Source organism: Coenobita brevimanus, chromosome 53 (genome assembly GCF_032717465.1).
Source record: "Coenobita brevimanus isolate Jiangsu-jjx chromosome 53, ASM3271746v2, whole genome shotgun sequence".
Taxonomy (NCBI): Eukaryota; Metazoa; Arthropoda; class Malacostraca; order Decapoda; family Coenobitidae; genus Coenobita; species Coenobita brevimanus.
Window position 1 is genome coordinate 1,142,061 of NC_137006.1, and position 27,986 is coordinate 1,170,046.

The 27,986-nt window shown below is 41.8% G+C and overlaps 1 protein-coding gene across 1 annotated transcript in view; it reads left to right on the forward strand.

Annotated features, from left to right (window-relative positions):
* Window positions 1–27,986, forward strand: part of ctrip (E3 ubiquitin-protein ligase ctrip) — a 171,111-nt gene that overhangs the window by 114,886 nt on the left and 28,239 nt on the right. Inside the window, exons 10-23 of the mRNA XM_080273171.1 lie at window positions 367–554; window positions 1,607–1,795; window positions 2,763–2,924; window positions 3,418–3,543; window positions 3,785–3,955; window positions 4,387–4,599; window positions 5,860–6,030; window positions 7,162–7,359; window positions 10,791–11,280; window positions 16,001–16,221; window positions 18,079–18,318; window positions 23,643–23,915; window positions 25,791–25,991; window positions 27,710–27,901. Of these exons, the coding sequence (XP_080129297.1) occupies window positions 367–554; window positions 1,607–1,795; window positions 2,763–2,924; window positions 3,418–3,543; window positions 3,785–3,955; window positions 4,387–4,599; window positions 5,860–6,030; window positions 7,162–7,359; window positions 10,791–11,280; window positions 16,001–16,221; window positions 18,079–18,318; window positions 23,643–23,915; window positions 25,791–25,991; window positions 27,710–27,901 (3,035 nt within the window). The remainder of the gene's footprint in view (window positions 1–366; window positions 555–1,606; window positions 1,796–2,762; window positions 2,925–3,417; window positions 3,544–3,784; window positions 3,956–4,386; window positions 4,600–5,859; window positions 6,031–7,161; window positions 7,360–10,790; window positions 11,281–16,000; window positions 16,222–18,078; window positions 18,319–23,642; window positions 23,916–25,790; window positions 25,992–27,709; window positions 27,902–27,986) is intronic.

Sequence of the window (27,986 nt, forward strand, 5' to 3'; positions counted from 1 at the left end):
GAGAGAGAGAGAGAGAGAATGCTTAAGTACTGATAGTTTTGTATCAGTGAATTATGTCAACTGCTGTTGGTACCATTAGTGTGGGAAGTTTTTTTTTTCCTAAGTGGATTTGTATTTTTGTGTTGAAGGATTAGTATTTTCCTTTTTGTAGTTATCTTTTTCCGGTTTTATTTTTCTGTTACGAAGGTTATTCCCTTTCCTGGTTTGGTATCAGTATGTTTTAGTTTTCTTTATTTTTAGGAACTTCCATGTCCTCTTTCCTACCAGCCTTTTTAAAATACAGTACTATACTTCAGATGTGGTTAATTGTTAGGTTGATGGTGCCAGTAATGGTGCGCTGTAAGCATGTGTGTATTTTTTGCATAGGCTCGAAGGCGCAGCAGCTTCTGGTGGGGCTGCAGGCGAATGGGGAGGAGAGTGAACAACTGCAGGCAGTGATTGAAATGTGTCAGCTGCTGGTGATGGGCAATGAGGACACGCTGGCTGGCTTCCCTATCAAACAGGTCACCCCAGCGCTTATCAACCTCCTCAATATGGAGCACAACTTTGATATGGTATGGACTGTTAAGTTATGTATGTAATATAATTTGGGCATGTGGAGCATGACAGATTGAGTAGGAGAGTGTGTGTGTGTGTGAAGTGGAGGGGGAGCTGGAGAGGGAGACTGAAGATGAGGTAGAGAGGTATATGAATAAGGGGGAGACTGGGTATGAGGTGGAGAGTTGAGTGGAGAGTTAGAATGAGGTGGAGACTGAGGATGAAGTGGAGAGGTATATGGATGAGGAGGATTCTGAGGATGAAGTTGAGAGTTGAGTGGAAAGGTCGAATGAGAGGGAGGCTGAGGATGAAGTGGAGAGGTATATGAATGAGAAGGAGACTTAGGATGAGGTGGAGAGGTATATGATTGAGGGGAAGACTGAGGTTTAGGTGGAGAGATTTATGATGGAAGTTTGTGTGAATTGGAGGTAAGGCAGCTTGATTGTGAAGAACAGTGTGACATGATGGTGATTTGTTTGTTGCCCCCCCCTTGCAGGATTATAGCATCTAGCTATACTGTTTATAGGTAGAGGTATGTATGTAGAGTTCCTAGCATCCATAGGATAAGAATTATCACAAAATTTAAAGGATTTGACCTAATTATCTCTGTTGATAATAGAGTGAAAGAATGCTTAGATCGTATCGTCAGAAGGAGAGAGTGGATATAGATCGGGTGATGCAGAGGGTATATGAGGTGAATTTGAAGGTAAATGTGGTGGTAGGCCAAGTAGTAGATAATGGGTGTGGTGATTGAGTGAGAAATTGAGGTAAGGTTGATAAGGCTAGAGAACTGACATGGCATCAAGTTGGTTGGATGAATTTATTAATTATGTACAGAAGAGCATATGGCAAAGGGTTTGGCAGCCCTAATAAACTTGGTAATCAATAGATTGATTGTCAGACAGTTGTATATGAAGTATTTTTTGAAAGAAAATAGCAAAAACATGTGCACATAGTGAAATCTGAGATTGAGCCAGGTTGCTGGGGACATGAATGATATCTGAATGTTTCACTAGGTATGTGGTTGATGGTTCTTCCATATTCATGCCCTTTCTTTCCGCATGTGCAGATGAACCATGCTTGTCGTGCACTGACATACATGATGGAGGCGTTACCAAGGTCATCAGCAGTGGTGGTGGATGCAGTACCAGTGTTCCTGGAGAAGCTACAGGTGATTCAGTGTATGGATGTGGCTGAGCAGTCCCTCACGGCCCTTGATATGCTCTCACGCAAGCACTCCAAAGCCATCCTCCAGGCAGTAAGTACAAAGGTGACTTTGAGAGCAACAAACAACCTGCTGGATAGGTACAGGCCATCTTTGTCAGCGGTGTGCCGCAGGATATCACAACTTTTTTTCGTAACTACAACTGGTATTGTAAATTCGGAGAATCCAATCAGAGTAGTTTTAGTAGTTGTAGACTTGGTAGCCCAGATTCATCATGAATATGTTCCCAATGGATGGTAGGCTTTAGTTCATCTTCAGTTCACTCTCCTCCTTTTGGAGGACATTTGTAGTACCAGGCAGTTGAGTGATCTGATTATCAGTGCCACCACATGAAGGCATCCCACTCCATGAGAAGAAACTGGTAAATCATTTTTATAGGTAGTACTGGAAGTCGTGTAAACAACTCATTCTGTAATTTACTATGACCTAAATTATAAAAAATACTATGACCTAAATTATAAAAAATTAAGGAAAGGGATATTTTATTGAGGACTTACTGTACTTTAGATGACACTAGTTTCCATGTGTGGGTTCCTAGATTTGGAGGTACTGGTCCAGTGAATGTGGTAGCACAGTAAATTCTCATTATCATCCCGAGACCATTTGCCACATTATAATGGGGCGCGTTAGGATCCAGAGAGCAAGAAAATAATCTGGTAGAAGGAGGTCTAGGAAAAGCCTGCCCAATTGAATGAACCTTCCTCATCATTCAGTCCCCCAGAAATTCCAGAATCCTGATGCAACATCACAGGCAATATTATCCTTCCTTACAAACCTCTTACACCTTTCTGCTAGCCAGTCCAGTGGCTATCAGTTTACCAGGAAAGAACAGGGGTGGCAAACCCATGTCAACCACTGCTCCATACAAAATTATTCTAACCAGTTTGATGGTAATATACAGTCAGTTTCCCAGCCTCATCACTCTCCATACCTCACTTTCTCACACACTTTTTTTTTTACTGTCAGCAGCCATTGCAATTTTCCCTTCTTTCTCCTACAGCATGGAGTATCAGCATGCCTGATGTACATAGATTTCTTCTCAACTAATGCCCAGCGCGCGGCTCTCAGCATCACCGCCAACTGCTGCCAGAACCTCACTGCCGACGAGTTCCATTTCATTGCAGACTCCCTCCAGCTACTCTCATCCCGCCTGACCTCTCAGGTACGCATTCATTTTGTGTATGTACGTGGCCTGTTACCATATTAGATTCTCAGTGGTGTGTGTGTGTGTAACTGTTTTAGATTGTCAGTATTGTTTATGTATTTATATGTATGATTTGTTCAGGGTGCAGATGGAAGAGAGAGAAAGTAAAGAGCAGTAGCACTGAACTTTATTGGCAGGTTCTAAATAAAAAGTATAGAGCAAAACAAGAGCTGTAATCCCCAAACTCAGTTTGTATTGGCAGGTGTATGATAACAAAAAACTTAAAAAAAAAAAAAAAAAAAAATCAACTGTAAGACAAGTAAAGAACTGCAGACAAGTAAAGAACTGCAATAAGAAAAAAGCAAGTAAAGAACTTTAATTCTAAACTCCAACTCACTTTGTATCAGCAGGTGTAAGACAGAGCTCTAATTAAAGAATAAATAGATAAATAAAAATATTGGCAGGTGTAAGTTCATAGTGTAATGCAGACTAACCCTTTTTGTATCGACAGGGTGACAAGAAATGTGTTGAGAGCGTTTGTCTGGCCTACAGCCGGCTAGTGGACTGCTTCCAGAACGACCCCAACCGGCTACAAGAGATTGCTGGCCATGGGTTGCTCTCAAACATACAGCAGCTGGTACGTCACATCTTAATTTTCCTGTGCATTTTTAGTATTTTTGCTTCTGGATCTTAGCCATCTCAAAAAAATTTCGGTTATTGGGCTTGGTTGGGGATTGTTGGATGTAGATAAAGCCAGGCAGAATTTTATTTGATATAAATTCCACCATCATCATCCTTTTTGACCACTTTGTCATCCTCCCTCATCCCTTCCATCCCATGTTCCCATTATGTTTGTAATTGTAGCGTTCTTCTTGTAGCTTGTAATGTCACCGCCTGTGTTGAGCTCAGGCACATTTATCATGGTGGTGCGGATGTTGTCGCTGACATGTAGCAACTGCCCTGAGTTGGCTGTGCAGCTCCTCAACAAGAACATTGCCCACACACTCTGCTACCTCCTCACCAACTCCACTGAGCCTCCTGGCGAACAGGTTAGCCATTTGGAGATCTTTGCCATTAGTCTGAATAGGAAGGGTTATTGTGATAGCTTTTATTGCCAGTATTGCTTCAATACTGTTAGGCACAAATTGTAAGCTTTCAGAACAGGTTTAAAGAGCATTTATGTTGTTGAGGGTTTTATATCGTACAAGTGTATAGCGTGTAAGATTCCTCTGTGTACTGATATGTCATTTTAGCCAAAACTTGATAGTTAATAAGTTTTTGACTAAATAAGGGTGTATCTGTATGATTTCTGTATAAGTGATGTGTTGAGAGTTTTTTCAGCCATTGAAAAAGATAGAGGATATTAAAAAACTGTGTGAAGGTAAGAGTAATGTATATATTTCTCATACACATACAGTCCTTGAATACCCCATCAGGGGTGAAGAGGCATGAAACTAATAATGCTATTGTTCGTGTTCAGGTTGAGCTTGTGTCACGAAGTCCTCAAGAACTTTATGAGATAACCTGCCTGGTGGGCGAATTGATGCCGACCCTGCCTTCAGACGGCATCTTTGCCATTGATGGAGCACTCCAGCGGCCAGCTGGGTGTGCTCATGATACTGTCACGTGGCAATGGCAGGACGACCGCGCTGCCTGGCAGAACTACGCCCCCAGTGACTCACGTATCATTGAAGTAAGCTAATGTGCCTAGAACAATGCACAACCTTAGTTCATCACTGAAGTAAACTTAATGCTTAGAACTTTGCACATCGTCAGTAGTACAGCATTGATGTCAGCCAACACACCTAGAACCATGCTCTACATCATCAGTTTGTCCTTATTTCATAGTCAGCAAAACAATACATCCATCCATCCATCCATCCATCATCCAATCCTATGTTGCCCGAAGAGGAACATAGGAGCCCAGGGCTGGGCAAGTTGGTCCTGACATTTAAGATGAGAGTGAAACAAATTTAAATGAAGTACACCAGTGATAGTATTTGCCACCCGAGCCTTTTTGGATGTGAGCCTTTTAAAGTGCAGAAAGTACCCACGTGAAATGTGTGCTGCCAGAGATCTTTTATCTTTTATCAGGGTTGTTTTAGGATTATCTGTTGTGATAGTGAAGTGCTGATCATGTTTGCTGTAACTTGTAGGGATTGTATGTGCTCAGGAAAGAGAGAGTTTTGTTTTTCGTGGTTTACAACCGAAGCTTTTATCACCAAACTTGAGTAATGTGGCAGTACGCAAAGATATTTCCGTGACTTAGTACTGTAATATGTTAACTCCTCAATGGCCGCCGGTGTCAAGCGACGCTTTACCATAAACATGCCAGTTGCGTTGAATCAGCGCGAGTTATAGAAAACTGATAATAAATATGAGAAGGGAATGAAGGTTGCTGGTACGTGTACCTGACCCTACTCTACCATCCCAAGCACTCAGGTGGTCACTTTTTCTTGGATGTTTTCAACCATATGTTTACACATTACACATTAAGACTCACCAACTCTTCTTCTTCCATGCATCATAATGCATCACAGGATGGGTCAGGAAGCTAAAAAATACAAAACCAGGTGTGCCAGATGATTCTCTTCAAATCTGTAAGATAAAGAGATCGATTTTACAGCTTTGAAAAAGTGGTCCCAGGGCCCGCCAGGGGACCCCGCAAGTTTTTGAACCCATGGCCATTGAGGAGTTAAGGGCCCTGTGGATGATGAGAGCAAATATAATATAGATGCAGGAGTACAAAAGCTAGTGTATTACCAACAGCTAGTAGGTGAGTGGAGATAATTGGGAGTGTGCAGTGTTAGCTGTAGGTATGGTCAAAATATGGATAGAGATCTTCATTGCTTGTACCATCTTTATATCATCATCATTTCAAACATTATTATCACCGTTGCCATCATCATCACCATTACCATTACCATCACCATATTTTCTTCTCGTCATTCAGCATTCACACCAGTCTGGAGAAGATGAGATCAGCCTGTGCATCCAGGGCCGAGCATACACGATAGACTTCCACTCGATGCAGCAGATCAACGACAACTCCGGCACCATGCGGTCCGTCCAGCGTCGCATCGTGCCAGCTGGCCTGGCGGGTGGTGTACTAGCAGCTACTCAGGTACAGTAGGAGTAGTAGTTGTAGTTGTTGTTCTTTCCCCAGGCCCACCTGAAATATTAACCCAGTGGACTGCAGGGCCAAAATTGCCCTTTCCAGACAGTCCACCATCATTGTTTTTGGGATAGGGAGAGAGTTGGGGGACATTTTGTGTAAAAGGCAAATGAGCTGCATGGTTAAATTGGTGCCATCTTGTAAAGGTGTCCTTCTCCAGCATCGGGTACAGTTGTGGGCATAAACAGATTTGCACTTCATAATGATATTTCTATAGTGGCATTGTTTTCATCTGATGGAACTAGGCCACTCCCACAACTTTAATACTGAGTCATGGTTCCATGAAATTATTTGAGCTAGAGTCTGCATGGTTACAGTTCAGATAACTCTCTGGTCTGTAGACATGCCCATTAACTGGGCTGATAATAGGTCAGGGATCTTCATTAGGTAAGAAGAAACAGGCTGTAGCAGTCACTTGGGTGCAGTTGTGAACATAAATATGGTGGTCCTTGTTGCATGCCAGGGTTGTGTCCCAGACTATCACAACCATACATCTGGTGTTATAAATTTTGTGAACTGTCAGATCAGCTTAGGAATTAGCAGCAAATAGGAATATAGGGGTAGTTCTATGTAGTGTCTCTCTCTCTTTTAACATAGATGCACAAGGTATTTGCCTTTGTAGGGAAATTAAGATACTGATGATGATGATCCTGGTGTAGTGTGTATTACTTATTGTTTGCACTTGGCTACAGATGCATGAACCAGGTGCCTGCATGAGGAAGTGAGTATGCTGGTGGTGGTGTATTACAGTAACTCGCAACCCAGGCTCATTAGAACATGAACCTGGCAGACTGCAAACTGAAGCTGCTTTCCTCCTGCAGTCCACCATCCTCCTTTCAGGGGAACAGGGAGTTAGGTTCAGGGACATCTATATAACTGGGCAGTAGAGCTGATCAGTTATATTTGTACCACCTCATGAAGGCAGCCCTCACAGATAGCACTGGATATCACTGTATTTACTCATTGCACTCAGGCCACAGGTGAACAAGCCAGCCAACTGTGCTTGAGAAACTTAGGATAATTGTGATGATGATGATGTAGTGTACTGTATATTCTAGTGCTTTCCCTTCTTGCCCCCAGGCCACAGATGCACGAGCCAAGTGCCTACGAGAGGACTCTGAGCTGGCGTCGACGCTGATCCGGTCGCTGTTCAGTCTGCTGTATGAGGTGTACAGCAGCTCGGCCGGCCCAGCAGTGCGGTACAAGTGCCTCAGGGCACTGCTCAGGATGGTGCATTTCTCCAGTCCTGACCTTCTACAGCAAGTCCTTAAGAGTCAGGTAAGGGTATGTGTCTTTAACTATCTATTCTGTCTGTCTCTGTATATGTCTGTCAGTGTTGTTGCTTAACCCCAGTCGATTTGCCCTAGCAGACCTGTCAACCACAGGTAAGTAACTGCCTCTGTGGGGCTGTCCTACAAATTTAGTAAAGTACAGTATATGCACCATGTGTGGATCCAGGGCCCGGCCATGGTCCTTCCCATGTTGGTTGCAGGGAAATGTGGGAAGGTTTAGGTCCCAGGTGCACACTGCAGCTATTCCACCTGGGGTACACCGTGCCACTGCATGTAGGCTTCCTTTTGTCCCTCTTACCTATCCATCTGTCTGCCTATCTCTGTCTGTAGCCAAAAGACCCACAGCAAGTCCTGAAGTCAGGTAAGGGTAGGTGTCCTCAGCTTTCTCATCTGCTCTATCTTTTTTGTTTATCAATAGCTATGATATTCTACAGCAGATTCTTAAATTCAACGAAATATTTATCTTCAGTTATTGTCATTTATTTATTTTATTTTCCTGTCTTATGTATCCTATTTACATCTAGTTTTTAAATATATACCTGTGTGTGCTAAGTCTTTCAGGGTAAGGTAAAGGTACGTGTCTGTCTTTATCATCTGTCTGTTGTCATTTTTCTCATAGCTGTCATGTTTATGCATTTTAAAAAAACAGCATGTCTATATCTATCTGTATTTTTTATGTACTTGTTTGTCCATCACATCCCATCTAGTAGATAACTGACAGATTAATCTCCACTATGATATATCCTACATCTGTTGTTCCCACACACTCCTTCAGTTACTTTACTCATTCCTTTCAGCCATCACAAATATAACCTGATTTCACTCATTTTTCTCAAAATTTAGTTGTCTTTCTCACCTGTAGCAGTCATAAACTTTTTACATTGTCACCTCTTCCTCACTAAAATGCACCGTCTTTTTTAATTGCTGTACTGCATTGTGACCATATGTTTCTCTTAGATATTAGATTACACAATTCCTCTTTAGGTAATGCACAATTTTGAGGTAATGATTCAGTAACAATATATCATTGTCATTAAAGTATAGATTTGAATTTGCATTGATACAGTAATCCCGCATATTTCGCGGTAGTTACGTTCTTGTAACCCCCGCGAAAATTCAATTCCGCGAATACTCTATTAACAATTGAATCTTACACTTGTGTCCACCATGCTGCCCATCATCCATGTCCATACTGATTGCGAGACAATTCGCCGTCAGACAATTCCCCGTCAAAACATGGACGATTCCCCTTCAGAACAATTCGCACCCTGGACGATTCCCCGCCATTCTATAAATATACTAATCAATACTTTTATCAATATACTTATTATTAATTAATCAATACTTTAATAACTATATTTCAGGGGGATCCAGCAAAGACTGTGTTCAGTAGCGTAGGTTCTGGATATTATTAATTAGTTGCTCCTTTAGTCAATGTTTCTTCCTCGCTGTAGTCGCCTTTGAATTATATTCTAGCGTCACCCATAGCTATCTTCATTAATGAAGGCGAATTGTTTTGTGTTTGTTGTGACTGCGAATTGTCCCGAAACCTCCATACTCATCCCGAAATACCTTCTTACAAGATTGAAAGCACATACTCCATTATGAAGGAAAAACGTAAACACCGTACTGTAATACACAATTATCTACACATTTATTCACAAAACAGTACAAAATAAAAAGATGCATTAACTGGTGATAGCAAACACTCCCACGGTCGTTTCTTAGCTTGTACAGTAACACAATTTTCTCTGCTGTCATAACTTTTCTTGATCGTTTTGTCACTTTGGAGTTCTTACTAATTGTATTATTAGCCTTTGGTGAGGCTGGCTTACGTCCTGGGGCCATGTGGAAAGCAAGTGGGAGGCAAGAGGCTCATATCATAGTGCGGTTGCAAGTACACCAGTCTCGTGAGGCAGTCAGGCCTGGACTGAGAGGAATGTGGGGCAGGGAGCAGTGTTGCCATACCCAAACAACGAAATTATGCTAGGGCAGTGAAAAAATTATGCTAGATTGAGCAAATTTGTTCCAAGTAAAAAATGAATTATGCTAACTTGAAGCTAAATGATAAAATTCTATACATATTCGTGCAACATATTAATTATGTATTGTTTACTATGAAAATATTAAAATGAACCTACATACAGTAAGAGGGTAAATATCGGTTTTCTGCCCATACTGCATTTTCCCACGAAACTTACATTTTTCTGATGGATTTTGATGTGATTCATTCGATTTTGAGCATCATTTCCGTCGGAAATAACCAGATTTTGAGATATGACCCCCCCCATCCCCCTGCAATAATGGGGGATCTTTGGGGAATCGGGGGTTATAGGGAGGGGGGGAAACACAGAAAATGGTCATTTCCGACTGAAATGAAGCTGAAAATCAAATGAATCATACCAAAATCCATCGGAAAAACCTAGGTTTCATGGGTAAAGTACAAAGCTCAAACTTATCCTAACCTAACCTAACCGAACCAAACCGAACCTAACCTAAAACCTAACCTAATCCAACCCAACCAAGCCCAAACTGAAAGTAACCAACTATTCAAACATCATCTTACCTTATTCGTCTCTCCCTCTCTCTCTCTCTCTCTCTCTCTGATTTGTAGCTTTTATAAAATTATTCCAAAAATATTCCATTCCATTCTATATTATGCTAGAATGATTCTAAAACTTCTAATATGCTAAAAAATATTCCAGACTCGAAAATTTGATCAAAATTATGCTAAAAGAATAAAATTATGCTAGATATGGTAACACTGGCAGAGGGGCCGCGGGAAAGGGACAGAGGGTGGCGTGAGTTTACCGCGCTACAATTGGAAGCTGCGGGAATTTCAAATTTTTTGTTTTCTGTATATTCAAGGATATTTTAGTTGAACTTATTAATGCTAAGAAAATCCGCGAGAGGGCAAAACCGTAGACAAAAAATCCGCAAAAAATGCGGGATTACTGTATTACCTGTATTTGGTATATAACTGTGATTTGGGTGATGTAGCTAATCATGGCACCCCATACATACATTATAGATTGTGTTGGAATGATGATATTTGTTTTTGATCTTTAACCCCTACATGCCGGGGGTTTTCTGATGTCACATGCTTCTCCCTGTGGGGATTTCCGTGATTTTGGAAAAATACCCTTTCCGTCAAACCATAATATCTGCCAAATTATAACAGCTAGAAAAAAAAAATAAAGATACTTAAGACTCACCAACTCTTATTCTTTCAAATGAAAGTATCCCCACGTCTCCAGGTGGTCCCATCGATGAGCAATGATGAGTTAAAGTTCAAAGGGTGGAGGGAACACGCTTGCGGCTATGACGTTGCTCCATGCTCAAAATTGTGACAACACGTCAACCGGCGCATTGGGGTTAAAGTGTTAGGATGGTAATGAAAAATGTTTGACCTTTCAGAGTGTATCATCACACCTGGCCACCATGCTGTCTTCGCATGACCTAAAGATCATCGTGGGTGCAATTCAGATGGCAGAGATTCTCATGCTGAAGCTGCCCGAGATCTTTGCCATCTACTTCCGTCGTGAGGGCGTAATGCACCAGATCAAGCGGCTGTGTGACCCCGATGCCACCCTGGGGACCCCAGCAGCCAAGTGGAGCAGCCCCGAACTGTCCTTGGGGTCAGGGCGGGGTGGCACTCCTGGCCCAGCCAGTCCCCTCCTTCCCGACCGATCCTCATTCAATGGCAACATCCCGGATGCCACCCCACCTTCACTGCCGACCCCACCCAGCCAGGATGATGAGAAGCTGCAGAGTCCCTCCCAGTTGCGGCTCTATGATGTCCTCAAACGCAAGCGCACGGCACGTATGACCACAGGGGCGTGGCGTAGAAGCCGCCAGGAAGAATCATCAGCGTCATCATCACCATTTAGCGAGTTTTTCATGAAGAGTGAGTTGCCCGTTTTAGTGTTCTTGATAAAGGTTTACAAACTTTGCACCTAGCTTTTGTTAGGTTTTTGAAGTTTGCCAAATAGCTCTTAATTGACAACCAAAGTCTTGTTTATGAATTATGGTTATGTGCCTTCTTGTGGTCAGATGCCAGGTAGTCTGTTGGTTAGAAGGTGCCAGTGAGTGACTGCTTTGTCTTATAGTTGAGTTCAGTTCCTCCCCCCCTCCACTCCCCTATACTTCTGTGTATGTTTAGACTGGTTTCTTATCCATTAAAATTATAGATTATTGTTGTCTTACTTCAGTCCATGACACCTCAGAAGGATAAACAGGAATTTCCTATTGTCAGTTTTTCTAGCAAGTCAGCTTAACCCTCTCAGGAACTGTGAGTTTTCAGTAAGTCTGCGGGACAAGCAGAGCAGAGAACCCAGCCACGGCTGCTTCCATGCACGCACAAAGAAAAACTTTTCCACGGCCAAATTTGCTCCTGGAAATTGATTATATTGGTGTAAAATGTGAGTACGTCTAAGTACTTGGGTAGTGTGATGAGTAAGGATGGAGGTTTGGAGGGTGAAGTGCTTGAAAGGGTACAGCAGGGAAGAAAGGTTGCTGGTTCTTTGAAAGCAGTGATAAGAAACAGGGAAGTGAGCATGGAAGTGAAAAAGTTACTACATGACAGTATTGTGATACCAACTCTAACGTACGGAAGTGAAGCTTGGACGTTGCTGGAAGGACACAAGTCAAGAGCGAGAGCAGTGGAAATGAGTTATTTAAGAGGAGCCTGTGGGGTCACGTGGAGAGACAGGCTGACGAATGAAGATATAAAGGAGCGTTGTGGTGTGGATGTGGATGTGATAGGAAGCGTTATGAGAAACACACTGAGGTGGTTTGGCCATGTGGAGAGGATGGAGGGTGAAAGACTGACGAAGAGAATGTATGTGAGTGAGGTGGAGGGGGGAAGAGGGAGGGGGAGGCCGAGGATGAGATGGAGGGATGGGGTGGAGAGGTATATGAGAGAGGGGGGTGTACGTTGGGAGCAGGGCAGTGAAATGGCGGGGGACAGGGCGACTTGGAGGCGATTTGTTTGTGGCTACCCCAAACGGGATTGAGGCGTCTGGCAATAGATAGAGATAGATAGATAGTAAATTGTATATAATTATCTTCGTTGGTGTTTATGCTATAAGAGAAGCTAATAAAAACTCACATAGCTGATGAGTAAAAGTGCAGAAATGCGGTGAGAAGAAACTTGTTCAAGAGTAAAAATAGCTTCAAATGACTTCCCAACATCCTAGCGCAAAATTTTGCATGAACCGTGCAAGAGCAAAAGCATATGTCTAGATGCAGAATTTCACAAGCTTTCTCATGATGTTTTTGGAATTTCATTACGACCAATAATTTTTGAGTAAATTGCCAAAAGCTTTAACCCCTTAACCCCGGGGATGTCGGGAGTGTGCCGTGCTCGCTCTCCGACTGACTTTTTAAAAATATTTGCCAAAAATCAGTTATTAGTCCTAGAATATTATAATTACATAAGCATATGGCACATACCTTCAGCTTTCTCCTGGGATATTTGTTGAGCCTTCGTCGACTACCGTAGGACTTGTGGAGACTTCTGAAGTTGGGTAACGAAGTCTCCACTTTACACTTCTCGATACCCCGTAATATGGTTACCACAGCCTGATATTATAACTACAAACACTATTTATGAATTTCAAGTAGTTTGGAATCCATATTAAAAAAAAATGAATAAATAAAAACTGAAAGCAATGTAAATTATGAGCGCGTACGAGCTTTCCACCCGCGTTCGTTCCCCGCTGGTTTTCTGAGGCAGAGCTGTCATTTGTTATTCATAAACACACTAACACTTTATATTCCTAGTACAGTAGAACCTCTTTAGTCCGGACCCCTTTAATCCGGATTTCTGTTAATCCAGACAAAATTTAAAAATAATAAGCTCCAAAAATATGTTGAAAGTAATTCCAAAGTCATTTTCAGTATCGGCGCGGAAAGCGATCGTCATTCGTTTAGTCTCGGATCACACTAGGTCGCAACATGGGTGCCTGTTTAAACATACGCTAGCATTCATTCCATCAACTAGTTCACCAACCATTTATATTTTTACACTGTGTTTCAAAAGTTAATCCTCCTTACCATGCCCTTTAATGCAAGTGTAGGTTCTGTAATGAATAAAGGTGTTAAAAGGAGGAGTTTGCTTACAAAAAAATGGGTCAGAATATTCTGCAGTGTTTAGTGATTCCTGTAGGTTATTTTTTGTACTTAAATGTGCTTTACTTGTACATCACACATTAGCTTCTTGCCCATATGGGTGTTGTCAATATGCCAAAGATGACAATGTATTTTTTGCCTACATAAGTTTTATTTTTATTCCAAATATTACAGTTAATTAATTAATATATTTTTTTGCCTACACGGGCCCTAGTCACTTACTACAATTTAAAATGTAGGCTAGTTTCTTGTCATGGCCTTACCTGTAAATTATGCAATACAAAACTATCGTACATGATTAGTTTTGTTATTTTAGTACCGGTATCCTTTCATCTTTTGCAGTTACGTAGGGTTGACATATGCCACATATGTTAATAATTAACAAACATACCATATGTAGATAGAGTTTGGTATGAACTGGAGATTATCCTGATGGTCCGGACAATCTGCTAATTCGGACAACCCTTCCCCCCATATAGTCCGAATGAGAGAGGTTCTACTGTACTTTATTACACTTATTTATATATACAATATTTGTCCATAGGTGTCTTTCAGTACTAGTAGTTTATTTTCACTCCGGGCATTCACTTTCTCATTCAGTAAACTAGCGTTGGGAGCGAAGCTTTCACTTTCACCTTCATTACTGCAAGTATTTATACATGCTAGAGCGAAGCTTTCACTTTCACTTTCATTACTCCAAGTATTTATACTCATATTCTTATATTACTAATTATTTACATTTCTGTTTACATTCCCTATTTTATTTACAGTATTTACATTTCTATTTTATTTACACAGTGTTATGCACTGTCATTTGCAGTAACTTATAAAACTATTTTCCACTGTTCAATTATATTTACATTCATTGCTTTCACTTGCTATTTACACATTATTTACATTTCCACTTGCACTGTTTTAGAGTCACCAGAAAGATCGTAGTCACTGTCCATCATTATCATTGATAAATTAGCCAGTTCACGTTCCACAGCAGAGTCACATTGTCCTTTACCCCTTCCCATACGAGGTTTACTAGGGGTAGAGGTCACAGGGCCCTTAGCAGGGGGCTAAGAAGCGGCAGAATTGGACGTGCGAATCCGACATGGTTTCACCTTGAAAGACGACAGTAAACTGAATGATGTGGCCTAGGGGCAGGGAAGGGTTGACAGTGTCAGCGTGGTGACAGCTGCTAATTTATATGTTATGAAATGATTGGCCGGAAATCTAGACAATACATAATAAATCAGGTAGTTCCAGGTGAATGTAAGTAACACTTAGGTTTCTCCCTTCCTTTCTTATATATATTTTTATGAGAATAGGTCATACGGCATATTTCAAGGGGAAATAAACAGGGAAAATTAGCGAACGAGTGCACATGGGGTGTTGCCAGGTGATAATTAGCCCATTCCTGATGTTTGGCAGTATCAGTTACCTTTTCTCTTTCTTTTATATATTATTTTGTATAAGAATAGGGCATAGGGCACATTTCAAGGGATAAAATGAGTGGAAAAATCCGTCCAGGATTTGCATAGCGCAGCGCTGCTGGGCTGGTGGGAGGAGAGGGTAATGTAGGGGAGGTAAGGAGGGGAGCCAAGGACAGGGGAAAAATGGCTAAATTGTCAACAGTGGATGGGAGTACAGATGACATTAGCAGAACTGAGTATAGCTGGACACTGGTAGTACTGATAGATGACACAAGCTATCACTTGAAAGCCCGGGCGAATTCAAAATAACATAGAATCACAAAAGTGACGCCCCGTGGTATGATCCCTTGCTCCCAAGCGTCATGAAAGTGACACCCCGCGGTTAAGGGGTTAAAAAAAAAAAAAAAAAAAGTATGATTGGTTTATCTCTTCTTATATTGTTGTTGAACCTGTAACTATCATATATGTGAATTATGTACACCCTTCCCTGTAACCCACCCAAGTTTGATGCACTTACTGTGAAAGTTTCATTTTTGGTGAATATTTTTGTTCAAAATGACACAAATTGCATCATTGGTTGCTCTTCAGCCTAACACTGATATGACACAATTTGCATCATCATTCCTGAGAGGGTTAAGACTTAACTGACTTCCCCTTGTTATGAAAGATTATGTGACTCAAATGAATGGAAAAATATGTATAGAAAATGCCAGAATAAAAGCTCAGTGGACCAAAGAAATACCGTCACTCCATTTGAATTTATCACTCCATCCCCACACCAGTCTTCAGTATCCCATTCTTCCAATTCATTCCTTCATCGGTTCTCATTCTGTGGTTGGATTCCAGTTCATTCTTTTTTACCAGTATTCATTTCAATGTACCAGGTTACCCCTTCACCAGAAAATCCATCGTGATCTACCAGGTAATTTTGTCCAGTTTTCAGCCTAAACTTGTCCACTAGCATATCCCCTCATCAGTTTTTAATCCAGCCCAGTCTTCCAGTTCACTTCTTCACCAGCTTTCATTCCATGGCAGGGTCCCAGTCCATCCCCTCACCGATCCCTGTCTCCCAAGATGCAGGCTTGGGTGCGGGTCGAGACAGCTGGCGTGGGATGGCCAGCCGAACCAAACTTGTAGCAGGGAACACCACCAGCAGTAGTAGCAGTAGCAGCGGTGGTGGGGGTGGGGGTGGGGGTGGCGGGAGCAAGTCCTTCTTGTCCAATTTCAACCCAACCCGTTGGGGACGCTGCAGCTCCACCAACTCCACACCATCGCATGATTCTCCCACTGGCAAGGTTTGTTGTCTGCCTTTCCTGGTGATGCGGTGTTTGTTATCTGAAAGGAAGGAAAAATGGTTAGAGAACATCTGACAGTCGTAATGGATGGCAAAGACCGTCAGGGAAAATCAATAAAACATGGGTATTAATAGTAGCAGTACCAGTTTGGAGATGGAGTTAAGGGGTTTGGTAATAGATGGGTTAGTGGGGTGACTTATGAACTCCACACCCTCACACGATTCTGCTACTGGTAAGATTTATTTCTGGCTCGTAGAGTGGTGGTTATTAGTAAGTTTAAAGGGAAAAGTAGGTACGGAATGTCTGGAAGTAGTGTAAAAGGATGGCAAGGTCAGAAAGCCGGAAGGAAAGTAAGATGATAAATGCAAGTAGAGAAGAAAAGGTAATAGTTTACACAGATAACAGAAACTACATGCTGGAAGGAGAATGGAGAGGGAAAGAAAATGGAAAGATGGCATAATCTAAATAGTTGGCAAAGACCAAAAGGGTGGTAGGAATAAGTTGAAGGGGGAAGAGTAAATAAAGGGAATATGGAGGAAGCCAGAGAGAATAGTTATCATGAAAATTAATCTAGAGGAAGCCTGAAGGGGAGGAATGAAATGAGTGAGCACATTAAGGAACTTTATAGTTATGTGAACCAGATAGTAACGGAAAAGCTTCACACCTTCATGTAATGGATTCAGCAGTAAGTATGACATGTTATGGATGCCAGGAAGCCCTTATTCAGCCTTGACAGTGTAATGACCTGTCACTTTATATTTCATTCTGGTGGCTGCCTGAATAAGGTGTACGCTTGCTCACAAAACAAACTTTTTTATTTATTATTATTATTTTTTTTTTTTAATACAATTCCTTGTTTATTATTTTTTAAGTCAAATATCTGACATTTTTGAACATGGGAATTTTTCTGGAGAATAAATTCAAGAAAACTTGCATCTTTAGTTTCAGAATGGGACAGGGAAAGATTATTTATATATTTATTTGTGATACATTTTGTTTTACAGTTGTTTAAGAGTTTATTACCGTGCCAGACACTTAGTTATCTGCTGTGCTTATTCAGTACTGGTACATGAAGCATATAGATAATAATATAAATCTTACATTGAAAAGAGGACGATGATCAATGCAGCAGCATTATGTAGAAATTGTATAATCATTTTTTTTTTTTTTTTTTTTTTTTTTTTTTTTTTTTTGTAGTCTTATGTGATCAGTTATTTTGAAAGTTGTGCATTAAAAATAAGATTGTGTTATATATGTGGTACTTGAAGTATACAGCATTCTTGGGTTATGAGAGTTGCTGAGAAGATTAACTTCTATGCAACTTTTAACCCTTTTTTCTGCTTTCTGTTTTGATTTCAGTACTGCATGCTTGTTAAAAGCACTTTTTCTGTTTATTTTTTTAATCCTATTCAACCCTTTGTTATTAGGAAAATTTGGTTGTATTGATGATTGTGCCAGTTAGTTTTCTGAATCACTGCTTCAAGCAGACTCTCAATCACAAACACAACCACCCCATCAGCACAAATATCCACATGCAATATTAACCTTGCACTCGAAAAGCCGTCAGTGATGAAGTGGTGTCCCCTTGCCCTGTGGATCATTTGCCCTTCAGGACTGGTAAAACATGGCTTGAACTCGTATAGTAGAGTTGCTCACCCATGTTGTATGAGCCAGCATGCAGCTACAGAGAATGCATACAAACTGGATGTTTATGAAATATGGTACATATGTCAGTCTCAAAGCAGAACATATTGTATGTGATACAGACTGAACTCACTCCTCAGCTCCTGTGTTATGTTGATTTTGTACAATTAAAGCAGGTTAAACATTACCTATATCCCCACCTTCCGTCACCAGAATGCCGTCAGGTTGTTTTCGCTTCGTCAGGACAAGCTGGTGGGGAACAGTGTGAGCAGTAGCAGTAGTAGCAGCAGCAGTAGCAGCAGCAGCAACAAGGAGGTGGTGCGGGTGTGGATACGAGAGCAGGCACAGCGACTCAACCAACAGTACTTCACAACAGAGTTGCAGGGAGCGTCACACCCTGCGCTTAGTGTCCTCAACAGACTCATAGCTGCCATACAGCAGCTTGAGCAGGAGGTCAGTTATATGGTGATAATGTTCTGTATCTCATGCACACCCACCTTTGATGTTCTTATCACCCACAGCTGCTATACAACTGTTTGAGCTGGGTGTCTGTGTGGAAATTGCTGTTGTGTTTTATGCTTGTGAGCTTAAGATAGTGTAAGGTAAGGATTAGTGAATTGGAAACAGATTAATTTGGAAAGCTTGCAGAGTGCATACATGGAATGCAAGTGTGTGTGGTGTTTTAAGGATATTGACCAGTACTGGTAAGAAAGGTAGGTGGTAAGTGGGGGCACTCACTATACATTCAGTTGATGTAACATTGCCTTCATATGACTACACTGAATGACAAACCTAATTATTTCCTGCAGCCCAGGAAACTGGGTGGTAGCTGAATGACGATGTGATACCTGGTGGTCTGTTGGATTAAGATGCACAACCAGGTGGGGTGTGTAAGTGTTTTGCATCCAAAGGGTGGCTAGGGTTTATTGTTCACACGGGCGAGGGAGGTGGGTCACCTTTGCCTTAAATGTAGGGACTAAGTAACGTAGCTCTGGTCTCCTCTGCTCCTGAATGGGCAAAAGGGAGAGATTCAGCTTGGTGGGATTTGAATGGAGAATGAGCAGTGGAAAAAAAAAAAAAATGGCCAGGGTGAATGCATGAAAGGGGTTGTAGTGAGAGTATATCAAAAGTTAAGAAAACAGTGAAGAGATAAGCTTCTGTTAAGAGAAGAAAGACAAATGTATGGTAAATTAATTATCCATCCATCCATCCATCATCCAATTCTACGTTGCCCCATGAGAAGTGTAGAAGCCCGGGGCTAGGTAATTTGGTCCTGACATTTAAGATGAGAGTGACCAACCTCACTCATCCCTGAGTGGCATTACATGAGCAGTAACCCCAACCACCCCTTGGATATAAACCTTCACCGGCTCAATCCGATTGGAGTGCTGTAATTACCCACTAAACCACCAGGTGCCATAATTTGGTTATATGGTTACCACCCAGTGTAGTAAATGGTTTCCTGGTGTACAGGAAACCATTAGGCTTGTCGCTCAGTGTAGAGTCACCCATAGGCAGAAGGAAGAGGAAAGAATGAAAGAAAGAAAGACAAAAGATGGAATGTAAAGTCATCCGTAGGCAGAATTTACTAGGTAGAAAAATATTAATTACTCTCAAAATAAGATATTACATTGACGTGCAAAAATGTGGAAATGAGGGTGGGAAGAAAAGCTGATAATGTGATGGGTGAATGTAAGACCACGAGGAGATGGAAAGAATGTTTGAAATGACGATGCATGGGAACGGTCCATGCAGAATGTTAATAAATGTGATTGGTCCTGGGTTTGAATAGAGAAGGAATGTTTTGGCTGAAAATGTGACATGAGAAGTGAAGAATGGGAAGGCAGCAGGTATTGAAGTTTATGCAAGGATGATTGAATGTAGGACACAACGTGGAGTTGAGTGTTTGATGAGAATTTATCATAAAGCTTGAATGAGTTGAATTGTACCTTCAGCATGCAAGGAGGCTATGATTGTGCCTGTTCAAAAGTTACAGATAATCAGAGTGAGTTCAAATATTATTGTGGTATAAGTCTGCTAGGAGTTATAGGAAAAGTATATGGAAGACTTTAGAACAGAGGTCATAAATGGTTATCTACCATTGACCCCAAAAGATACCACCATGAGAGTTAAGCATGGCTACAAGCTTGGTAAGTAATCACACAATCATCACTCAGGCAGGAAACATTCAGCCACAAGTAGATAGAGCCAAAGTGCAGATGGTGACACTCACATACTCTGTAAACAAATCTTATGACACATCTTAGTTTTGTTTTTTTTCACAGCCTCTTCCAGCAGCTGTTGGGAAGAAATTAGTTGGTTTGGGCTCCCAGTTTGGTTATCAGTCCATATAAAACATAAGCTATACCATGGTCTACTCCAATACCCTACGGTGAAACATGGCTGTTTTTTTTTTTTTTTTTTTTTTTTTTTTTTTTTTTTTGGCGAATAGAAGGGTGCAAGGAATAAATGTGTTGGGAGAGTTGAATGATTCTTTGATCACGAAGGAGGAAGTGGAGAAGGCAGTAAAGGAGATGAAAACAGGGAAAGCTGCAGGTATGGATGGGTGTGCTGTGGAATGCCTGAAGGGTGGTGGAGTGACTATTGATGACTGGTTAGTAAGATTGTTGAATGTGTGCTTTGAGAAAGGTATGGTGCCAATTGACTGGGCAAGTGCTTGTGTGGTCCCGTTGTATAAAGGCAAGGGTGATAAGTATAAATGTACTAGCTTTAGGGGTATAAGTCTGTTGAGTGTTGTAGGTAAAGTGTATGGTAGAGTGTTAATTATGAGAGTTAGAGAGGGTACAGAGGGAGTGATTAGTGATGAGCAGTGTGGCTTTAGGAGAGGGAGGGGATGCATTGATCAGGTGTTTGCTGTGAGACAAGTGTGTGAAAAGTATTTAGCGAAAGGCAAGGATGTGTTTTGGGCATTTATGGATTTAGAGAAAGCGTATGATAGAATTGATAGGGAGGCTTTGTGGACTGTTTTAAGATTGTATGGACTTGATGGTAGGTTACTAAAAGGGGTGAAAAGTTTTTATGTAAATAGTAGAGCGTGTGTAAGAGTGGGAAATGCTGTGAGTGATTGGTTTCCCATGAGAGTGGGGCTGTGACAGGCATGTGTGATGTCGCCTTGGTTGTTAAACATTTACATGGATGGTGTTGTAAGGGAGGTGAATGCAAGAGTTTTAGGTGGTCTGAATCTGGTAAATGTTGATGGAGGAGAGTGGAATCTGAAGCAGCTGCTGTTTGCAGATGATACTGCACTGGTGACTGATTCAGAGGAGAGATTGAGACAGTTGGTAAAGGAGTTTGGAAGGGTGTGTGAAAGGAGGAAATTGAAAGTAAATGAGAATAAGAGTAGTGATGAAGTGTACGAGGTTGGTAGATGGTAGGGGGATGAATATAGTTTTGAATGGTGAGTTGCTTGAGGAGGTAGATTGTTTTAAATATCTAGGGTCACATGTTGCTGTGGATGGAAGAATAGATGCAGAAGTGAAGTTTAGAATAAATGAAGTAGGAAAGGTGCTGGGAGGAATGAAAAAAGTGTTTAAATGTCGTTCGCTTAGAATGGATGTAAAGAGAAGGCTGTATGAAGGGTGTTGTGGTACCGACTGCATTATATGGGGCTGAAACATGGAATATGGGTGTAGCAGAGAGGAAAAGTTTGAATGTAATGGAGATGAGATGTCTGAGGAGTATGTGTGGAGTGACACGTATGGATCGAGTGCGAAATGATAAAGTGCGAAGGAGAACTGGAGTTGTTCGGGAGATGGCTGGTAGAGTTGAGAAGAGGGTGTTGCAATGGTTTGGGCATATGGAGAGAATGGATAATGAGCGATTGGTGAAAAAGATAACTAGATCTGATGTGAGAGGTGTAAGGCTGAGAGGAAGACCACGAATAGGATGGATGGACAGTGTGAAGAGAGCGCTGGATGCGAGAGGGATGTCTGTTGAGCAAGGAAGAGTGGCTGTGTGTGACAGAAATAAATGGAGAGAAATTGTGAATGAATAAGTGATGACGCAGCCCTGAGGGGATATTCTCCCGCATTTGGTCTGATCAGCTAGTCAGGTCAGGTGCGGGTAAGGGGATGGGCCTGTTATGATGTGGCAGGGGTAAACCAGTTCTGCTGTCGGGCCCTGCTGCGGATGTCACTGATTGCATTGTGCAGTTGACCCTTGTGCGGTGTGATGCGGTGAGGATCTGTCCGTTCTCCCCTTTGGAGCTAAGATGCGAATGAATGTGTTTGAATGGATGAGTAAATGGAGAGTGAGTCATCCTGTCTCGGCTACCTCCCTTTCCTTGGGGGAAGCAGCCTAGGTATATAGATAGATAGATAGTATTTTTTATGCATCATTAGAGTGAGTTAGGAAGATATCAAAATGTATGGTGGTTGATGAATTGGTAGAGGATATGTTTTAAAATATTAATTATCAGTACAACAGACTGGAGAAAACGTGTTAGAAAGACTGAAAGATTTTTGTAGTGGATCAATTTTAAAAAGATGACAAGGTAAATATGGAATGATTATCAAGTGAGTTTAAAAAGTGAGAGGATACAAGGTAGGCCAAAAAGGTGGATAGGTATGGTAAATGAATGTGAGAAAGGAAGTTGTGAAAGTTGATGAGGCTAGGGAAGTGACGGGAGGTTGAGTTGCTTGGATGAATTATGTACGGCATGGAGGAGTAAATACATGACTGGGGTTTGATACTCCTTTATTAACTTGATAATTGATGGGTTGGCTGTGTAGTGGGTATGTAGGGAAAATTGTATACTGTTTTAAAAAAAGGTAGGAGAGGGGAGTATATGCAGATAGTAAAGGCCTATGAGGTAGACCCAGGATTCAAGGGGCTTGAATGACTTGTGAATTAGTGTGTGGCTCTTTTCACTGGGCATGCTAATGATAATTCTCCCACTTTTTGTACCATTTTTCTAAATTATTTTGGATCATACTTCACCCCGTTGTTAGGTAGGAAGAAAAGTGTCATGATAGTTTTTTTTTTTTTTTTAATGCGAGGAAGAAGGAACCAAAGGCCATGAGCCCGCATTACAGTTCGCTCCAAGAGAAAAACAAAATACAATAGAGAGCCAAATTGAAGATCCGATCATTTTGAGATGCCTGGACACACTGCGTTTGAAAGACTGGAGATCATAGGCAGCATGTAATACAGACAGAGGGAGACAGTTTCAGAGTTGACCTGTTGCATAAATGAAAGACTGGGAGTAACAGTTAACTCTTGCATTAGAGAGTTGGACAGAAAAGGGATGAGAGTTTGCTGCCAGACGGGTGCTACGCGCCCGTCGTAGAGGTGGAGGAATGCAAGCAGACAGTTCAGAGGAGCATTGACCATTAAAGTAGTGATAGAAAAGAGATAAAGATGCAACAGTGCAGCGAAGAGACAGAGGTTGAAGGGAGTCAGTAAGAGGAGGAGAATTAATGAGACGAAAAGCCTTTGACTCCACCCTATTGAGAAGAGCTGTATGTGGGGAGCCTCCCCACACATGAGAGTTGTACTCCACACAGGGGCGGATAAAACCCCTTTATAGAGTCAACAATTTTGCAGGGGTAAAAAAAGAGCGGAGTGTAGAGTATCCTTTTAACTTTTAATTGTTATGTCTGTTTTGTTGCAGTCAAGCCAAACATTGTTGTGATGCACTGTAAACTGGTGTGACAGAACAACTTTAGTTCGATTGGGGTGATCCATTCTGGGCTTGTGTGGTTCCTGCTGTGCTGTCTTCAACTGTCAACTGATATCTGCATGTTATTATGTTATAGCCGAGCAATGCTGTTGAAGCGCTGCGGGAGGTAAGCCGGATTGTGACAGAGAGCGACATCAGTCCATTTGAGGTGATCCACTCCGGGCTGGTGCGGTGCCTGCTGTGCTACCTGACTGCTGGGGACAACACCTCCCTGTCCCTGACCCATGATGCCACGCTGCTGGCCGGCGCCGGCACTGCAGAAAATGGCACCACCTCCACTGCCACCACCACTGCCACCCCACGCCACCTCAGACTCAGGAATTTTCTTCACGTCTTCCTCGGCTGCCCAGTAAGCATAGAGATTGACCAGTAAACACTCATGTAGTATTTAAAGGGCTATTTGTAAAGTTTGATCACAGTATTTTGAATGGCTTTAATTTAGATATTGTGCGATATAGTTAGTGATATGAACGATCAGGTGTGATTGATGATCTGGTAGGATGAATCCAAGAGTTTGAATGGTTGGAATAATAGTCAAGTTGGTCTTATTGGACAGATCGATGATAGTTCGTGTGATTATTGTTATTGTTATTATTATTAGATGATGATGAATGATGATTATCTTCATCATCCTGGTTTGGAGAGTTCATATTTGATTGGTTAATTTTGTGGATTACATGTCTATGGTATTAAGTTTAAGGTGAGGCATATGATACAAAGCCTGACATGAGGCAGTGTCATATCGTATGAGATACAGTACACTATTTGCCATGGAAGTGAAGCATGTGACATCAAGTTTGAGGAGAGACATTACTGTGAATTAAAGAGGGGAAATCATTGGGATTTCCATCCATCCATCCATCATCCAATCCTATGTTACCCCATGAAGAGCGTAGGAGCCCGGGGCTAAGCAAGTTGGTCCTGACATTTAAGATAAGAATGACCAGCCTCACTCATCCCTGAGTGGCATTACTTGAGCAATAAACCCCAACCACCCCTTGGATGTCTTCACCGGCTCAATCCAGTTGGAATGCCTTAATTACCCACTAAACCATCAGATGTCATAACTTGGTTATATGGTTACCACCCAGCATAGTCAATGGTTTCCTGGTGTACAGGAAACCATTTGGCTTGTCACTCAGTGTAGAGTCACCCATAGGCAGAAGGAACAGGAAAGAATGAAGGAAAGAAAGAAGATGGAGTGTAAAGTCACCCATAGGCAGAAGGACAAGGAAGGAATGAAGTAAAGAAAGACAGAAGAGGAAGGAACGTATGGAGAGTTTGACTTCTGTAATCAGTGATTCACCCTCTCCTCCCACCCATGATACCTCCAGACAACTTATTCCCCTAAGAATTGAGAGAATTGGATATAGTCTTCATTTACCCCACTGCTGATTGGGCATTTGTTGAACTAAATTACCTGGAAACAGCACAGGTAATATGTAAAAGACTATTATTGTTGTGATGGGGTTGAATTTGGATTGAGATATTTAGTATTGCATTTGGCAGAAAGTTTGAAGAAAAGAACTTAGTATATAAAGTTTGGAATGGGGCACATGGTATTAATTTTAAGACAAGTCATTCAGCATAAGTTTGAGTCATCATGATGCTCATAAGTGTGGATGATTATACTTGTGGTGTAGAGTCGGGATTTTTTAAACTTAAATGTTGAGCAAATGAGTGTGTGAGCCATTCAGTTGGGCTGACTTTAGGCACTTTCTCCTGTTACTATTCTTTCTCTGACTATAAAGACCCTACCTCATTCCATCTTAGGGTGGGAAAAGAAGTAAGGATGGTGATTTTTCTAATTTAGGTTTCTGTCCACCCCATATAAAGGAGAGGAAAAGAAGTGTGGGTTTGGACTTCATCATTCATTCATTGCCAGACGCCATATATCCCAAACGGGGTGGCCAACGGCTTAGAGTTAATTGTTTCACAGGGAGGGGCACTAATCCTCCACCAACCCCACTTGACACGTAGGGATGCCAACAGCATCTGGTGTTCCAAGGCGGTCACCCATCCAAGTACTAACCAGACCCAACGTTGCTTAACTTCGCTCATCGGACAGGAAGCGGACTTGATCAGTGAATTTCAGCGGCTGTGTTGATGGTATTAAGTCTGAGGTGAAGCATTTGGCATGAAGTTTAAGATAAAGCATCTAGCATGAGTTTGAGTAAGATGTTTGTCATAATTTTCATTGCTGTTTGCTTATGGCATTTTTCAGGTTAGCCCAATGAGTGTGGGTCGTGTTGATGCGAGCCAGGTTGGTGTGTTCTCAGCACTAATCAGTAAGCTCAATGGGTGCGTCAACCAGCTGGAGCAGTTCCCCGTCAAGGTGCACGACCTGCCTGGCACTGCCCTGGCTGGTGTTGGACGTGGCGGCTCAACCTCCGCCATCAAGTTCTTCAACACACACCAGCTCAAGGTAGGACAATTATTTCATGGTAAAATTTCACCCACCTATATGTCCAGTGTTCTGGCCCCAGGCTTATATGAGTGTGAAGATGGTGATTGTGGACACTTGACCCCACTATATGATCAGATTACATTTATGGAAAATAAGTTGGATTTGATTATATATCAAATGTAGGAATTATAGTGAGATTTTAAGTGAAAACGAAGATCATATGTTAAAGATGGGTGCTCCCCAGGGAATCTCAGCAATCAAATAAGCAAAAATGATCACACGTTGAAAACAGATGCTAAAATGTTAAGATAGCATAAGTGAACGATCACGTGACGAGGGATTGCATTGTATGGTTGGGTTTGAACGTAGTGATAGTATTGACAATATGCATAATCATGCCCATTTGTTTTTTTCTGATATTATTGATGGTGAAAACATGACTAATGGAGAGAGGGATGGCATTGGTGATGGATGGAATATCTCAAATTTGTTGTATGCTGATGATGCAGTGCTACTTGCAAATACCGGACAAGAGCTTAGTAGAATAGTGCAGAGTTTTGTAGATGTCTGTGAGTGTCGTGTCTTGAGAGTAAATGTAGAAAAGAGTAAAGTGATGGTTATTGAGAGAGAAGGTGACTCCCAGTGTGATGTTAATGAATGGAGAGAGACTGGAATTGGTGAGAGTTCAAATACCTGGGTACAGTGATAGAAAAGAGGAAAATTTGCAAAAGAAGTGGAAAGACACAAGGAAGGAAAGTAGCTGGTGCTATGAAGGCCATGATAAGAAACAGAGGCTTGAGTGTTGCACCTGCATGAGGCTTACATGGAGGAGTGTTGGTGCCAACTTTAACATATGGATGTGAGACTCTAATGTGGCAAGAAAATGAGAAGTCAGGAGTAAGAACAGTGGAGATGGGACTACTGAGGAATGTATGTGGAGTACAGAGAGTGGATAGGATATGGAATAATGTGATTCGTGAACGACGAGGAATGAGAAAGTCTGTGGACACCAGAATTGAAGAGAGTGTACTGAGATGGTTTGGACATGTGGAGAGAATGGATGACAACAGAGTGGTGAGAAAGTCATATCTGAGCAAATTTGAAGGAGGGAGGAGGCAAAGTAGGCCAAGAAGGTGGAGGGATATGGTGGATGAGTGTGTAAGGAAGAGAGGTATGGAAGTTGGTGAGGCTAGGGAACTGACGAGAGCAAGCTGGCTGGATGAGTTTTGTACGGAGAAGCTCATGACCAGGGATTTGGCACCTCATTTTAACATGACAGCGTTTGGATTGGCGCTATCAGTTAGGTATATGTGAAGTTACAGATTTTTTTTGATGTAGCCAGGATTTTGAGGACTTGAATAATGAGTGAATAGAGGCACGGCCCATTGAATTGGGCAAACTTTGGCTGACTGGACATTGCTGCTTCTCACCCTGCTACAGGATGGGAAAGGAGGTCTGGATAATGATGATGATGAATAATTTTTGGATCCTGCCTCACCCAATCCATAGGTACCAAAAAAATCTGGATAGTACAGTACAGTTGTTGATTACGGTGATGACAGTAAAGCATCGTTATGTTTCTGCTTTACTCTCTGCAGTACACCTTACAGCAGCATTCATACAGCAGCTGAAAGGAACAGTTAGTGACAGCCATTGTTGTGATGGTGGTGGGTGTTGTCATAGTAGCGGTGATAACAATATTGTACATTATCATCATCATGTATTTTTGTCCTCAGTGCAACCTACAGCGTCACCCGGACTGCAGCCGAGTGAGACAGTGGCGTGGTGGGCCGGTGAAGGTGGACCCCTTGGCGCTGGTGCAGGCCATCGAGCGCTACTTGGTTATTAGGGGTTATGGCCGCCTCAGGGACGACGACGACGACAACTCTGATGATGACAACAGTGATGAAGACATTGATGACACTCTGGTATGATTTTTACATTGGTAGGGATTGTTTTTTTTTTACTGTGGTAGGTTTATGTGGTGGAACCAGGAGTCCAAGGGGTTGTGTG